The sequence below is a fragment of the Corvus brachyrhynchos genome, unplaced genomic scaffold (genome assembly GCF_000691975.1).
Source record: "Corvus brachyrhynchos isolate BGI_N302 unplaced genomic scaffold, ASM69197v1 scaffold101, whole genome shotgun sequence".
In the NCBI taxonomy this organism is placed as follows: domain Eukaryota; kingdom Metazoa; phylum Chordata; class Aves; order Passeriformes; family Corvidae; genus Corvus; species Corvus brachyrhynchos.
In genome coordinates this window covers 2,063,482-2,078,905 of record NW_008237239.1, presented here as the reverse complement: position 1 = coordinate 2,078,905, position 15,424 = coordinate 2,063,482, and the positions used below count along the sequence as shown (strand labels likewise).

Genomic DNA, 15,424 nt, shown 5'->3' with positions numbered 1-15,424 from the left:
GGGAAAAAGCACTAAGAATACAGAAGTGGTAAAAAAGGTATAACAGGGGTATAAAAGAAAAGGCAAAAAAAATCATCATGGCATCAGTGATACCTGAGACGGTCTTGTCAAACTGGGTGATGTGGATCTGCCAGAGCACTCCTGATCAGTGTAACTTAAGAAGACTGATTAAGTAGAAGATAGAATGAAGCCCCTCAATGCCACCATAACTCACCCCAAAGGAGTTTTCTATCCTAAAAGCTGCTGCTAGAACATTTCAGTATCCACTTATTGGCAAGACTAAGAAAAGAAAGCACAAACCTGATCAAAGTGACAAGCATATATTTACACGAGCTCTCTCCAAGCCAATTTCTGAACTATCATCCTGCCCACACTTCAGCAGAACCAGCTCTCCCGGGGTAAAAGATCCCGGAAAAATAAACAGCTCAGCCCCATAACAGCTACACATTCCAGGACACCACCCATCACAGTCCCACCTAAGGTAGCTCACAAACTGCAAAACCTACCCCAGGCTCATAAACACACCTCAGGCCTCATAAACACACCTTAGTCAGACCTAAATATGATTAGTCCCAAAAGCATGTATTTAACAATTTTTGCAAGGCAGCCTAGAATTCAGTCTTTAACACACAAGTTTTGCCCTAAACATTCCATCCCATGCTATTTCAAGTCAAATTACAAAAACAGGTGCCGGATCATTCCCAAAAGTGTGAATGGACTTGTGGTTAGACAATGCAGCAAGTGCATCAAAAAAACCCAACACTGCCAATGTCCTCCTGTCAGAATTGTTCTGAGCAGACAAGTCAGAGTCACGAAATACAGTGAACTGAAAAAAGCCATCAGATATGGAAGTAGTCAGAGGAAAAGAATAAGGGGTGGGAGAAAGGAGGGTGTGAAAAAAGACATGGTGCTATATCAATTTTCTGTCACATTCCATACATCTGAGGAAACAACTTGTATGCGACATGCTCAGAGAGAAATTAAAGATTATGAAGTTTCAACTTCAACAGCAGAAATGAAGCTGTTCTTTTTGGTTTGAAATACAAAGCAATCCCGTATGATCAGAAATCAGAGAGCAGGTGTACCAACAGTGGATGGAGATAAATTAAAGAAATACTTCATCATATAAATACTTTATCAAAGAACAACACAGGCATCAGTGTGTTTGCAGACATGAGAAGGGAGCATTTTTTCCATGACTTGCTCTATTTGAGGATTTTAGTGACTTGGTATGGAGTTAATCTTGCTCTGTTCATACACCTTGAATTACACAAACTCCAAAAACTGATTTAATGCAGAACTCCTTGCAGATCTGGCGATACGCCATAAGCAGGACTGCAGAGGAAACCCTCTGCTGTGCAACTTAATCTAGATTTTCTATACTATTCCTACTGATACAGGAATCTTTAAGGCTTATAAATTCTTACCTTAATAAATTTGCTGTGCCCTATACAGGCAATGGAAAAAAAAAGGTTGTGCTGCCTGCACTTCTGGAAAACAAGGCGATGGCAGGGCTGGCTCCCCCAGAGATGCTCTTTTCTGACTATGAGCTGCCACCTGTCGGTCCAGGACAGACCCCAGCCACCTCCAATGCATCCCCAGCAAGCTGTGGCTTTTCCCAGGCATCTTCCAAATCCCCCCAAGCACCAGCTCTCTGCTTCCACACCTGGACAGCCAGCAAACAATTTGCTGTTCACACTACCCATGGAGAAACAAGACTGCTGGAACATGGATAAGACGTTTAACCCATGGATAGATGCACTAGGTCAGCTCCCTGACACTAATCCTTGAGCAGAGCAATACAAAGCAACTGCCAGCTGAAACCTCCAATGCCCACTCCCAGCCCACTCCTCACCTGCACTGGAGTTACTCTGGGTCTAGACAGAGAATATTTACTCCGTTACCACTCAGATCTTAAATACACTAAGCACGCAACCTGATACCACAAAGGTGGGTAGGAGCATATTTAGATCCTCACTGCAGGGCTCAGGAAAGGCAAGGCAATCACAAAAATCAAGCCAATGAAGTGCTTCTGCAGCTTTTACTGAGTGCTCATTCCGAACTGCTCATAATTCAGACAATGGTTTTGATGTGACATAACATATGTTAACTTCTGTAATTACACATCTTTAAACAGAAGTAGTTGGTTTTTTTTTTTAATTAAACACCATAGCCAGAAATAACAGCATCAGACATGCTTTCTTAATTAATACAGCCATATATCTATCTGCAGGAGGGGAAAATGTGAAAAGGAACAATCTGAACAGATGAATGAGAAAGGGACAGCACTATTTTCATTAATAGCACCATAAACAACACTAATTGGATTTCCTCCTAGACAAGGCTGGATCCAGATTAGATTTATGCAGGGAAAGATAGATGGTGTAAAAACCCACTCCCACATGGTGCACATACCAATTAAATCTCCAGATATTTGCATGGAAGAGCAAGTTTTCCACAAACATAGGTGCTCACAACATCAAAGTTACGCTCACGTCGCATTCAGCCATTAAAATAAAAAAAAAAACAAAGTCCTGTGTTTCCGCAAGGCTTTTTAGCTTTTAAGTTTCAATGCCTTTTGTAAAAATTACTACTCACAACAGCACTCCCAAGAGCTTACTCTTGGCAAAGAGTGAAAAAGAGAAGGTGCTGAGGGAAGACAGAAAATGTGAACACAGCTCTTACCCATGCCTGCCTTGTTCAAACAAGCCTATCTGGCAGTAGCCACAGGCCTGAGGCACTAGAGCAAGTGAGTTCTTTATCCCATCCCTCCTCACTCATTTGGGAGGTTCTTTAACAGCTCTGCAATACAGCAAAAGCACTATGCCTTTAAAAGAGCTTGGCAGCACTGCCTAATCTTTGGAGCTGCAAGGCTTTAAAAGAACATTAAAATCCCAATGCTCACTGCATTACATATTCAGACAAAACACGGAAACTAAATATACTAAGACCAACACATGACAGGGTAGACCTTAACTGGGAGAGCACAGCGTTCTGCAGGGCTCATGAAATGCAATACACAGATAAAGCCTTGCAGGGCTTCTCCTCTGCCTGCAGCTGCAGCTCCCCTTGCCCACGGCCATTTGCTCCACTGTGGCAAGAGAGGCAGCCCTGGATAAAGATGTAGCTCCCTACAGCAACAGCACACCTGGAGCTAGAGGAAAACAGGGGAAACAGCACCTGCCCTCCAGGAGAGAGGAGGCAGAGCTCTGCCATGGGTAGGAGCCTGCCAGGCCCCTCTTCATACACGAGAAGTCCTCCTGAGAGAAAAGTGCTTTATTTCAAAGGATCCTCCCACGTGAGTTAAACCCAGGTCGCTTACAGTGGGACACCAAAGCAGAGGTTGACCACATTTAAATCAAAAGGCTGCAAAGATAATCAGGACATACCACAGGTACTGGCTGCTCCCTGTCACTGGAGGGCAGGAGAGGCCCTGAAACATCTTAAAATCCCTCTGTTTCACCAACTGCCAGGGAAGGAGCTCCCTATGCTGCATTTCAGCAGAGTACCAGAATGACCATGGTAAACCTTCCTACTAGCAGGCCAGTCCTCATCATCTTCTCCTCACATAGCTCAAGTGACTCCAGTGCCTGTTGCTGAACCCCATCCAGAACACATCAGCTGTAATGTCAGGTTCAAGAAATTTTGCAATTCAGACATTACCAGAGACACAGCAGATTCAATAAATTATAAGCCTTTCTGATCAGTTCAGACTTGTCTTTTAGAGTGTTTTACTTTGACATGCTGTCTGAAAAAAAAACCAAACACCTCTTAATTGTGCATTCACTGTGTCAAGCAAAGACAAATGTTGGTAACTACACATCCTCCAGTGCAGCACAGGAAAAAGGTACCATTACAAGTTCAAAGTATGCTACAACAGACTTGTCAGCCACACTGAGGTGAGGAAAATTCTGCAGGAGAAACTTCAGGGATCCTGCGCCCTCTGTTCAGGTTTCACAGATGGCTTTTAAAAAAAGAGTGTTCCTTAGCAGCTACTGAATCCAGCAACAGTAATAGCAAGAAAAGGGCAAAAACATAAATGGTGAGAGTTACTAGGAAGACAGCACGACAAAGAGAATAGAAGTGTAAGCTCAAGGAGTAAGGGAGGAAATCAAAAAATGAAAGCTGACAGACTAATATAGCCCATAAAGATCTGGAAAGTAATTATGCTTCTGAGTCAGAATCAATAAGGTTAATAAAATTCCCTCCTCTATCCTCACTGGAATAGATGAAGACATGGAAAAAAATGCAGAAAACTTATTTTCACTGAAACTAGTGCCAAAGGTTTGCTGGTTTTCTGCTGGGGGGAACATCGAGCTTGGCTGCTACTTTAACACTTTCTTCTAATAACATGGTTTATGGAACAGCAGTGACTGTCAAGTTTTCTGTAAAAGAAAGGCAATTCAACAAGATTAGACCAAGCATAAGCCTTACACTATACTGGAAATAGCCAGTGAGCCAAACTAGACCGTGACAAACAAGAGATTAATCAAATTGCAAACCTAAGAGTCAGAAGGCATGTTTATCTTCATTTTTGCCCACCAGAAGTAATTAAACTGAGTTCACTTTGGCATGCTAGAGACACATGCATGAATTCCAAGTATAAGAGACATAATAGCTCTATTTGTTGATTACTGTAAATTCACAAAAGGGGAGGGGCATCCAATTTCACTCAGAGGGCCAGAAGCAGACAGAGGGAATTAGTGGAAACAAGAACCAGTGTTTGTATGACATCTCCTGATGATCATGAGGGATATAACATCACTACACCCATTTAAAAAGCTCAACAGCCTCCACACATAATTAGATCACAGGGCACACAGATTAATTTCAGCTGTAGAAATAAAGGCAGTACAGGCAGTATTCCTCCCTGGAAACAGAAAGAATATGTGCTCACAGAGTAGTGCTATTACCTGCCCAAACCATCACAGATTTGGAGAAAGCTGGGATGGTATCACTAAAATGTAAAAAGCAAGGTAAATATAAATTAGTCAAATACTGAATGTGCTAAAAAGGGAAGTTTATATCAATTACCTGCTTCTCAGAGACAATGAGAACTCCCCAGGTGTGCCTTGCAAGTTCAGTGAAGGAGAGGGTTTCACCTACAGGTTTTCAGCTGTGTCTTGTACACCAGGATTTGTTATGTGTGAATAGGAATCAATGAACAGCATTTGAGAATAATGTGCCTGTACACGAGCACCAAAGGAACAGAAGACATTGAGACAGACACAACAACACTGCCTATCTGAGATGGAAATCCACAAGGGCTGTCACAAACCTTTGAAAACCAAGTCCATCAATTACTGGCCCAGTGCTTTAAAGCAATTAACAGGTGAGAATTCCCAAGCAGACACTTTGGTAAATCAATGTGAGCCTCCAATTCAGATTGTACTTAAGTCTTTATAGATCCAACAGAGTTAGTGATTACTTCCTCTAAAGAGTTGGCCCATGCAAGGTTTGAACTTTCACTTACTGCTTCTGGAGTCACCAACCTGCTGACAGATGAGAACAATAAATTCAGAGAACAAACTTGAACTACTGCAGCCCAGCTCTAGACTTTACCATGGATCCCCTCCTCCTTCTCCTGCTCCTCCTGCCTGCACAGCAACACAGTTTGCTCCTTTAACTGTTTCCCCCTCCAGTTTACAAACTTCACATGCTACAAGGATCCTCCACTCCTGCTCACCAGGGCAACCTGCCACAGGCACCAGGATCCTGCTCAGGAGACTGCACCATTGCCAAAGAGTAGGAGCTGGAGGCCACGAGAAGAGGTGCCCTGAAGGAATCACATACCTAACACACAAAAGCAGTCATAGAACCCATAGAAGCACCCCAGGCTACTAACCACGCCTGTCCTGACCTACACCCACCTCACAGTGAGTATTGATTACATTGGCCACACTAAGCACCACCTCTTACCACCTTTCATCATCTTTGAGTTTATAATTTCAGGAATCACTTAACTTTTGATTCTGAAGATCTAAGGGCATGTAGAAGTAAGCTTGTGGAAGCTTTTCCCAGCTCAGGATCTAAAGATTAAGAATTCCATGCAGAGCTTGAGCTCTTTGTCCATCATGTGTCATGAATACCCTTGCACCTCTAAAAATCTCTTAGAGCTGATGGAAGTGTTCAATTTGCAGGGAAGAAAACTGTGTTGCTAAGGAACTGCAAAGGAAAAAAAGGCCAGAGTGTGGTATCTGAAATGAAATTAATTAATTTAATTGGCCCTTAATATGTTGAGTATTTGGCATAATAACAGCAATTTAGCAGGCTTTAGGCTTTGTTTCAAACTTAGGCTGAAAGAATAGTCTGAATTTAGATCTATAAATGATTGCACACTTAATTTAGGGATTAGCTCCATTCTCTTTTCTCACACAACAAACCCTGCTCATTTTTGTGGATTTCACACAAAATTTTAAAAGCAAACCACACGAATATCAGTTTGAACTACAGCTATGCCTACGGTTATTGAGACTCCTTCTCTTTTAAATGAAGACAAAGGGTCAGGATTCTCTCCAAGTTTCTTCTCACTAGCAGACCAACAGATGTACTTTTCCAGCAAGTACTGGCTTTCATGCTTTGCTCATTTTGGCAGAGATCTCAGCCATGCACAGAACCAAATACTATCTCATGGATTTTTGTTTTGCAACATTCCACTTCAGGAAAATATTTTCAATTGTTTGTAATCACTGAAGATTCCGTACCGTGGAAGATTTTTCAAGTTCTCAACCGAGAATTTCATTTCAGTTGTTTTAAAGAGCATTTCCTTTTCTCTCTTCTATTTTTTGAGACAGATCTTTCCTGAGTGAAGGTTTTTTCCTCTTTTACCTTTTTCCTTCACTTTACTTAAATAGAAGAGTTAAGACTGCAGAGACTACATCTCTGGTGTGTTAGCTTACAAGATGTCAGGTAGCAAAGTAAAAACCTCACCTTCCCCCTCTCTAAGATTTTGGGGCTCTGTTGCTGAACACTGTCTGGCTGATAAGCAGGCTTTGCCACATGGTTATCTCACAAAATAACAGCCAGCAAATAATAGTATCTAACAACAAAAAAACTGTAACAGGTTTATGAAACGAACAACAGGCTTTCATGAGTGGCTTACAAGGAGCTGATCTACTGACCAAATTGAGGTGTGTTACCCACCTATCTCCTCCTCATCCACCATTGCCGCCTTACATCCTTGCCAGTGCATTCCTAGATCTTCATTTGGTTGGCTCTTAAAGGTTGAATTTATTGGTTTTGCAATGCCTGGTTGATCAAATAAAAGATAAGACCTCTCCCTCAAAATTCCATTTGTTTTAACTTTCTTGTGATGGAGAATCACAAAACCCACTAGTTATGCTGTAACTCCATTCTTTTTTCTTTCTTTTGCCTTGCAAATATCTATTTATTGGAGCATGAAAACTGCTGGATCAACGCCATACAAGAAATGTTTCCATTAATACAATGAGCTTTATGTACACAAGCTAACTCCAACTTCCAGTCTATACAATTTTTGCCTGGTCTATTGAAAAAAGAAATTTCAGACTCAAACCTTTCCCAACACCGTTTTGGACAATTATTGGGTAAAAACATTTAACATGCATTCCATGCTTTTTGAGAAACACAAGTACAGGAGGTGAGAATTGCAGTGAAAGACAGACCAATATGTGTGGCTGTAAGAGATAACATTGTATTATCATAGTTCTTTCATCCCTTTTTGGGAAATGCAAAACTTAAAGCCTTCAGAGAAAATAATACAGGTGCTGCCCCATTCCCTGAATTCATGTCACATTTCACTTGTCACTCTTTTGTAATAGAAATTAATGACACAAAAAAACCTGCCACCACAGATGAAAAACAAGTAAAAGGTAAAATAGAGGTCTGAAGTAAAAAGTTCTCCAGCACTGTGTTTTTTTCTGAAATCTCAAGGCACCCTTCACATAAGTGCATGGCACTGCCACTCACAGCTCAGCCTCTTGTGCTCCCTCTTGTGTGCAGCAAATAATTGTAGTGCAGCAAGAGTGGCTCCTTTCCTCAAAATACTGCTTATAATGTTGTTACAAAGAGGATTCTTTCCTTTGAACTGTCTTCCATTTGTACAAGTGTATTCCTTCTGTTTTTACATTGCAGCTTTCCAAACTTTTGTTTTCCTGCTTTGCTGTCCCCTAAAAAGGCTCTAGAAAACCAGGCAGCCTACAGCCTAAGGGAAAAATATATATGGGGTCATGAAAGACCACAGGCCTTAGACATCACAAGATTATCAGCAGGTAGGGTTTCTGACCTACAGTGTCCTTTACAAAAAAACTAAAAAATTCTGTGAGCCTGTCATTTTGAACCAGGCTGATAAGTAATGAGTGTCTGACTAGAAGATGGTTACTTAGAAAAGACTTTCTGTGTACTAAGAGCTTTTTACTGATGGAAAAAACATACTCCACTGTGCTCTCAAAGAGGTTAAAATGTCATTAGTTACCTCAAGAGCAGTAGCTGCCATCTGAGATCCTGTTGTTTGTAACAAGTATTATTTGCCTTACCCTTACTTGCTCTACCCAGTGCCAGCACAGCCAGCATTCACTGCTAACCTGTTTGCCTGCCCTGCAGAACCATTCATGGTTCAGTCTCGGAGCTCAGAACTCAGAAGCAGAGAGATTAAAGACATTCACTTACTTGCACTCCTCCACAGCGGTCTCACCTAGACTGGAAATAGAAATCAGGGAATTCAGGCAGGGGTGGGAGTTTGATAAAGAACCCAGATGACCTGCACATAGAAAGCTTAGAGAAGGGAAAGAAAACAGATGCTGGCTCCTGTAAGACTTTTTTAAAGCTGAAGTCACTTACCTGTCAAGGTACCACCCATCACACACTGGTGATAACACAGCTGCTGTCACAGAACGTGACTCATGGACAGGGTAAGGTGGAAGGACACAACCATGCTCACCGTGCACACAGAGGTTTCATCCCCAGTCTTTACTCTGTTCCGAGCCAGAAGCTGCTCCAAGAGGCCCAGTCTGTGCAGCAGCCAGGAAAATGCCAACAGCAGTTCCCGACTTCCCACGGAGCCATCGGGGGGGAGCTGATGGAGCTGTGGCCTGTCATAGCCATGGTACCACAGCGCTGACTTCACAAACCTGATCTGGGTATCTGAAAAGAAAACAATTGAGAATAACACACTGCACACAATGCATTTATCCACTCAGTTCCAGAAACTGCTGCCTCCTCTGAGGGTAATATTTTTCATCCAGCCTCAGGAAGACAGTGGGGACTCAGTCTACATCAACAACTGGTGAAGGGCAGGAGGTAAAGGGTAAAAGCCTTCTTTATGCTGCCCCATTCTGATTACAGGAACTACTGCTCAGGGAAAAAAAGAAATTCAAAGTTGGGATTAAGACCAGTAATGGCCTCTTGGAAATTAACAAAGGCAACAAAGGTAACTAGCCAACCCCACTACAACAGGACTCCAATTCACCTATTCATTTTTTATGAGTCACCAAGCATACTATGAATTAGTAAACACTCTGAATCACTTTACTCCTGAACGAAACAGGAATTTAGAGATAGGAGTTTCACAGCCTGCTGCAAATCTCTGAGCACCAGAGAGCAGAGATAATGCAGCACAGCACATGGGCTGTTAAATTCTCAGGAATGCTCTGATCCATATTCCTTCACACCAGCAAATGTTACCTGACAGCTACAAGACAGGCACTGCAGGACTGTAAAATACTGAGGAAACACAGAGAAAGTTGTTATTAAAAAAGGTTCTGCACAGTAAGCCGTGGCTCTGTCCTAAGTCAAAAATAGAATAAAGAACATAATTAGGAGGACAATGAAAACAACACATACTGGCTAAGAACCAACAGTTGTAAAAGGAAGACCTGCTCAGAAAGTTTCTGGAATTCTCCAAAGGCAACAAGAAGCAAGTGATTAAGGAAGATTCAACCAATTCAAGACATTTAGACTTCCCACTGGGATTCAGCTTGCACAAAGAAACCAAGGCACTGCAGTGGAGGGAGAGGAAAAGCCCTTGAATCAATGACAAGTGCCCAGCAGACAAGAACCAGAGGGCAGGAACAAATAGCGGTTTCACATGAGGGCTCTGTGCTAAACAGCTGCTGTTCAAACAACTCAAAATGACACTTAGACAATGTGACACTGACAGAAAACTTGCTGCTGATGTGATATTAGTAGTAAAGAATGCAGGCAGATCACGAAGGACTGCAGAACCTTGAGCCCATGCTTTAAAATGACAGATAAAAGTATTTTTAGAAAAAATGAAAAATTACGCGCTCAAAGAAAGAAACGTTCCTAACTTTACTGACATAAGAATGAGCCTGGAACTGATCAGTGGACTCAGGAACACAATCTCACATGATAAAGTTTTTAATGACAGTGTCACAATTGGTTCTGACATGCATCCAAAGGCAAACTCGATGTGAGAAACCTAGAAAGGACACTAAACAGAACACAAATACCCACCGTGACCCTTATTTCTTCACTCCCACAAAGGCTACAGAAGATTTAGAAAGAAATAAAGAGAAAGGACAATTACAGAACAGCTGCATTGTAAGAAGCAATGAAGTAGGACAAGAAGATGAGCAAGAATGGATATGACAAAACTCTTCAAAATCGCGAGTGCTGTGCAATGGGTCAAGAGTGGATAATTTATTTGCACAACATTCAATACAAGAACTGTGAGCCATCAAAGCAAGTGAGTCAAACCACAATATGAGATGCTCTTCACACACGCAGCAAAATTCTGAAATTGCTCACTGTGGGACACTGTGGACTCTTAAGAGTCACCCAGGCTCAAGGAGGAACTGGATTTACAGAACAGGACTTCACGGAAAGTTATGAAACACAAATGTATTCTCTCTGGATTGGAAAGTCTGAGATGTAAACTACTAGAGGCTGAAGGAATATTCCCCCACCGCATGAAAGCATCCATCTAGATTTGCTCTTTTCTTTCCCTTGGGCATTCACTTTGACAGCTGTCACAGCTGGGTGGAGCTAGAGGAATCTACAGTTTGATGCAGTTTAGGCATTTTTACAAAGCAAAAGACCTAAATCACTCCATTTGCTCTTTCCACAGAACCTGTGAATGAAACAAGCAGCTTCCCTTCCCCACGTTATGGTGGCAGAAATGCCTATGGCTTGCTAAAAATCCTGCCATAGATGTGCACTCCAATCCCTCAAGCACAAGAGGAGCATGGAGATATTACAGATTTTATTTTGATCACTCTTGAACATTCTGATATGAGCAGGGTTTTTTTCAGGTTGTCCTGTCCTTTTTTTGTGTGCACTTGTCAAGAAAGGAACTGCCATAACAGGTAAAGGCAGAAATACTCCAAAAGGAAGGATGATCAGTTCATGCTTTCCTCCTTTTTCAAAGCAAACAAGCATCCCATGCTGCCATCTGCAGTTCAAGGAGCTCCTCTAAAAATCACATATCAAAGTGGCGGAAAGGAGAGCATGTCAGGTGTTTTTTTTTTTTTTAATCACCATTTCCCTGCTCTGATATATCACTCAGGCAAGATCCACCAAGGCAATTCACCACCTGAATTTCTGTGTTCTGTGTTTCTGTTCTGGTCCTTTATCTCCCCCTCTTTCATGTCTCCCTCTGCAACACACTGCCCTCACAGGAGAGGGCATAACTGGTGCATCAGTCAGGAACTGGGAGTGAGCAGCCAAAGCATGGATCTGGAACTGGGGCTCAAAGAGCCTTCCCATGACCTTAGAGAAGTCACTTTATTTTCCTCACATCTGGAGTGCTCTACTTAAAAGGCAACAGTGATAAATGGCAGTAAAGGTTATGTAAGCACCCAGGACCAAGATGGATTGCTCCAGAACATGAAACCAAGAGACAGGAAAAAACATCACTCAGATAGAAGATAACACCACTCAGACACCTCTTTGACATCTTCTTATGGCATTAGGATTAGGTAATTTATAGACAACGACCTACACAGGCCTTCCAACTAATCTCCATCTTCACATTTATTATTTACAAAAGTATATTCAGCAAGTGAGACCAAGCTGGGGAGGAACCTCAGGGTTCAGCTCACTTAGAACTATACTCAAGGCTGTGCTCTTCCACTGTGAGTCCTGACACGTATTTTGAGTGATTTCCAAGATGATATTCAAATAAGGGCTATGGACTATCCTAGCGGGCTAAAATGGAAAGGAACTATAAACCAAGTACAAGAACAGACACATACATTACTTCATGCACTCAGACAAGAAACACCTGCATAGGTAGTGGTATTATGGGAAACTACTGCTTCAGAACAACATTTTCTGCTACCTTTGTCAAACAAACAAAAATATATTGCAGCTCCAGACCCCTTTCCCATGCTATAAAATCTGAGCAGCAGTTCCAGAAAAGAAATGTTTCCTCCAACTATCAAAATGCATACTGCACTGCTACCTGGTGTGGCTGTCAGGTTGTTAACCAAATTCATCAGCCTCCATGAAGAATGAACAAGCAGCATGAAACCATTAATCATGATTTCATCTGCAAGATTATGCCTGGAGTACTATCACACAGCTTACTCTGACTCTCCACTGTCCAGAGACACACTGCTGTGACATGTTTAAGGGGCTGGAGTTTACAAACAGTTTACACCTAAGTTTACAGTAAGTGCTTTTCACTGTGTGAAGAAAAAATTCTCCCAGAACAAGAAACCAGGAGCCAGTTGCAGAATTTTCTAACCACTGACTGGCAGGCTTCAATGGAATTCCTGAACCGGCCAAAGATCAGTGTTTCCTTTGGAAAAATAAAGGATACAAGGCCACTGGAGAATGGCTTCTCTTTTCCAGAAAGCCGTTTCTATGCACACAGTAACCCTTACACCAAAGGAGTCCTCACAGCTGTCCTCTGGGATCTGGCAACTGCTGCTCTCCGTGCTCTAACCAAGGTAATTAAGAGGTTGTACAAAAAGAGCAAAGAAGAGAAAAGCTTGATCTGTGGACTAAGGCACTCGACTTGGATTAGAGGAATCTGTTTCAATTCTCTACTGTACAGCAGGATTCTATACAAACCTGAGAAAGTTATTTAGTGCCTATGCCCAAGGCTTATTTCATTTGCATTAAATACACAAGAGACCAGAGCTGGGGCAGAGAAGAAAAGCAGTAATATATTGATTGTGTTCACAGCAGACAACTCATCCACTTGCCAAGCAAAAGTAATTAGTGTCATTTGAAAAACAGTACAGCTCTCCAACCTGAATTTCAGCTTTAATCACCAAGTTGTGACTAAAAAGGTTTCTAAAAATCAGCTGAGCAGTTCTGAGCAGAACCACACATTGCTACCTCACAATACAGCAGTGGAGGCTGTGTTTGCTCTCTCTAGAGCCAGCACCTGCCACATGCACTTGGAAATTCCATCCCCAAATGCTACAGGCAATTAGTATGGGAGCAGCCAGGATCCAATAAGGTTGCACATGTGCAGGACCACATCCACGATGCTGTGGGAGACAGTCAATAAACAGACTTGCCATATACAGCAGATTGTGGATGACTGGAAAAATAAAAACAGCCAAATGAAAACCACCAGCAAAACTATGCTGGTTTTGCTCTGCATTCCACAGTTTGTAACCTTTTTTAATTCCATTTACAGAGCCAGCAAACTCTCAGCTACTCAGGGGCTTATACAGTGCTGTTTAGGGTGTTTTGCTTTCAAAGGCAAAAGTGAATTTTAAGTGGTTTTGGTATGAGGAGACCTTGATTAATCACAATACAATTCTCATATAATGCAAAGGCCCTAGATAGACATGTTTTATTGAATTCTCAATGAAAAGGCCCTAGATAGGCATATTTCAAGAGACAAGATGGGGACTGGTGGTGTACTTGGAATAACATACATTTAAGACGTAAACAGTCTTCTGCTATTGTGAGAAGCCAACCTACATTAAGCTCCTCTCTGGAGTAGTGGCCCTGTCCATAAAGACATTACTCACAGCCCCCCTAGAATAATCACACACACTCTATTTCTTGTTCTGTCTAGAACTTCAATCCAAAACACTGCCTTTATGGTCCTCATGTTGCAATTCATGGCTCTGACACAGGACTGGATAGAAAAGTACCAACAGAATCATGCATGGAATAGGAAAAGAAGGAATCAAAGGAAAACCAAATCTATTCCTCTAACTGTCTTTGCAAATACTGAGAATGCATAACATCATTGCAGAGATTTACCTGCAATAAAATGTCAAAGGGATGCAAGAGCCTGGGGAAACATCCACGTTTCCAGGACAAAGCACATCAAAGAGGAGCAAACCCACCTCACAGTACATTTACTCATCAGTAAACCTGGTGCCCAGTACGTTGGTGGCACAGGTATTCAAAATGGAGCACTCATGACAGGGAGCAAGGAGCCACATAAAAGGTGCTACAAAACTAGTCCCAGTCCTTCCCTGGGACAGATGGAAATTGCAGGCAGCCAGACTGACCACGTTACCTATGGCGTCAGACTCTGTCCACCTGCTCCCGTGGATCTGTTTCAGAAGCACATAGAGCAGCCTCCAGAAATCCCGGCTCTGCAAAAGACAGGGGTGGAACGGGAGATCAGCGAAGTATCTGCCACATTACTTACTCTTAATTAGGCAATTAAGCCCATATCTGAACATCATACATGGAACAGCACACCTGCATCCAGCCAGCACCATCTGATTACGTAGGTTTAGGTACTACCTGTTGCATGAACACAGAATCTACAGAAAGGTGCACCCAGGAAGAAAAGGGCTAATGCTGGCTGTACAGCAAGACCCAGCACTTCTACAGTGAGACACGTATAGAGGAGCATGGATTCCAAAATGTGCTCTGACACAACCACATATGGCACAACTCACCAGTAGCCAAACAAGCACTCGAACACTGGTAAGATCTGACCATGACAGTGTCAAAAACTCACAAACAAGAGGCAGCACAGAATGAGCTGCAACTAGGAATCATTTCTTGGCCATGCAAGGACAGCATGGTGACAAACTCAGTGATTCTTGCAGCTGGAATTTCAGTCAACACTCGTAAAATCCTTAAAATAGCTGAGGAAGGGAGGTACCCTGTGTGCGAGCTGGAGGCCTCGGAGGCAAAGCAGCAACACCCAAGCTGGGGTACAGTAAAGGGCAGCAAACCTCAGGTGACACTGGAAGGTGTTGCAGACCAAGGTGAAATACCAAGCCTTAAGTTAAAACCACAGCAAGACAAAACCCTTCCCAGAGCAGCGAGTTTGCTGAGAGCTCCCTAACACGTGTCAGCTGGGCCCACACTGAAGCGGGACCACAGCGAAGCCCCGCACGCAGGTGCCTGTCCCAAGGCTCAGCGCCCCTCGCGCTGCCATCCAGACCCCGTCCCCGGGCCCAGCCCCGCTCGGGGCTCGCTTCCCGCTGCCCTGTGCCTGTGCCCCGCAGGAGGCGGCGCGGGGCGGGCGGGGGTCTCCGGGCGGAGCGGCCGG

At 42.8% G+C, this 15,424-nt stretch overlaps 1 protein-coding gene across 1 annotated transcript in view; it reads right to left on the bottom strand.

The window, feature by feature from the left end:
- The window catches only part of CUNH14orf80 (chromosome unknown C14orf80 homolog), a gene marked incomplete at its 5' end in the record, with an annotated part of 67,915 nt that extends 52,758 nt beyond the window's left edge, over positions 1-15,157 (bottom strand). The window contains 3 exons of the mRNA XM_017729579.1: positions 8,918-9,120; positions 14,432-14,510; positions 15,032-15,157. Coding sequence (XP_017585068.1) covers positions 8,918-9,120; positions 14,432-14,510; positions 15,032-15,157 — 408 coding nt within the window. The remainder of the gene's footprint in view (positions 1-8,917; positions 9,121-14,431; positions 14,511-15,031) is intronic.
- Between the last annotated feature and the right edge of the window lie 267 nt (positions 15,158-15,424).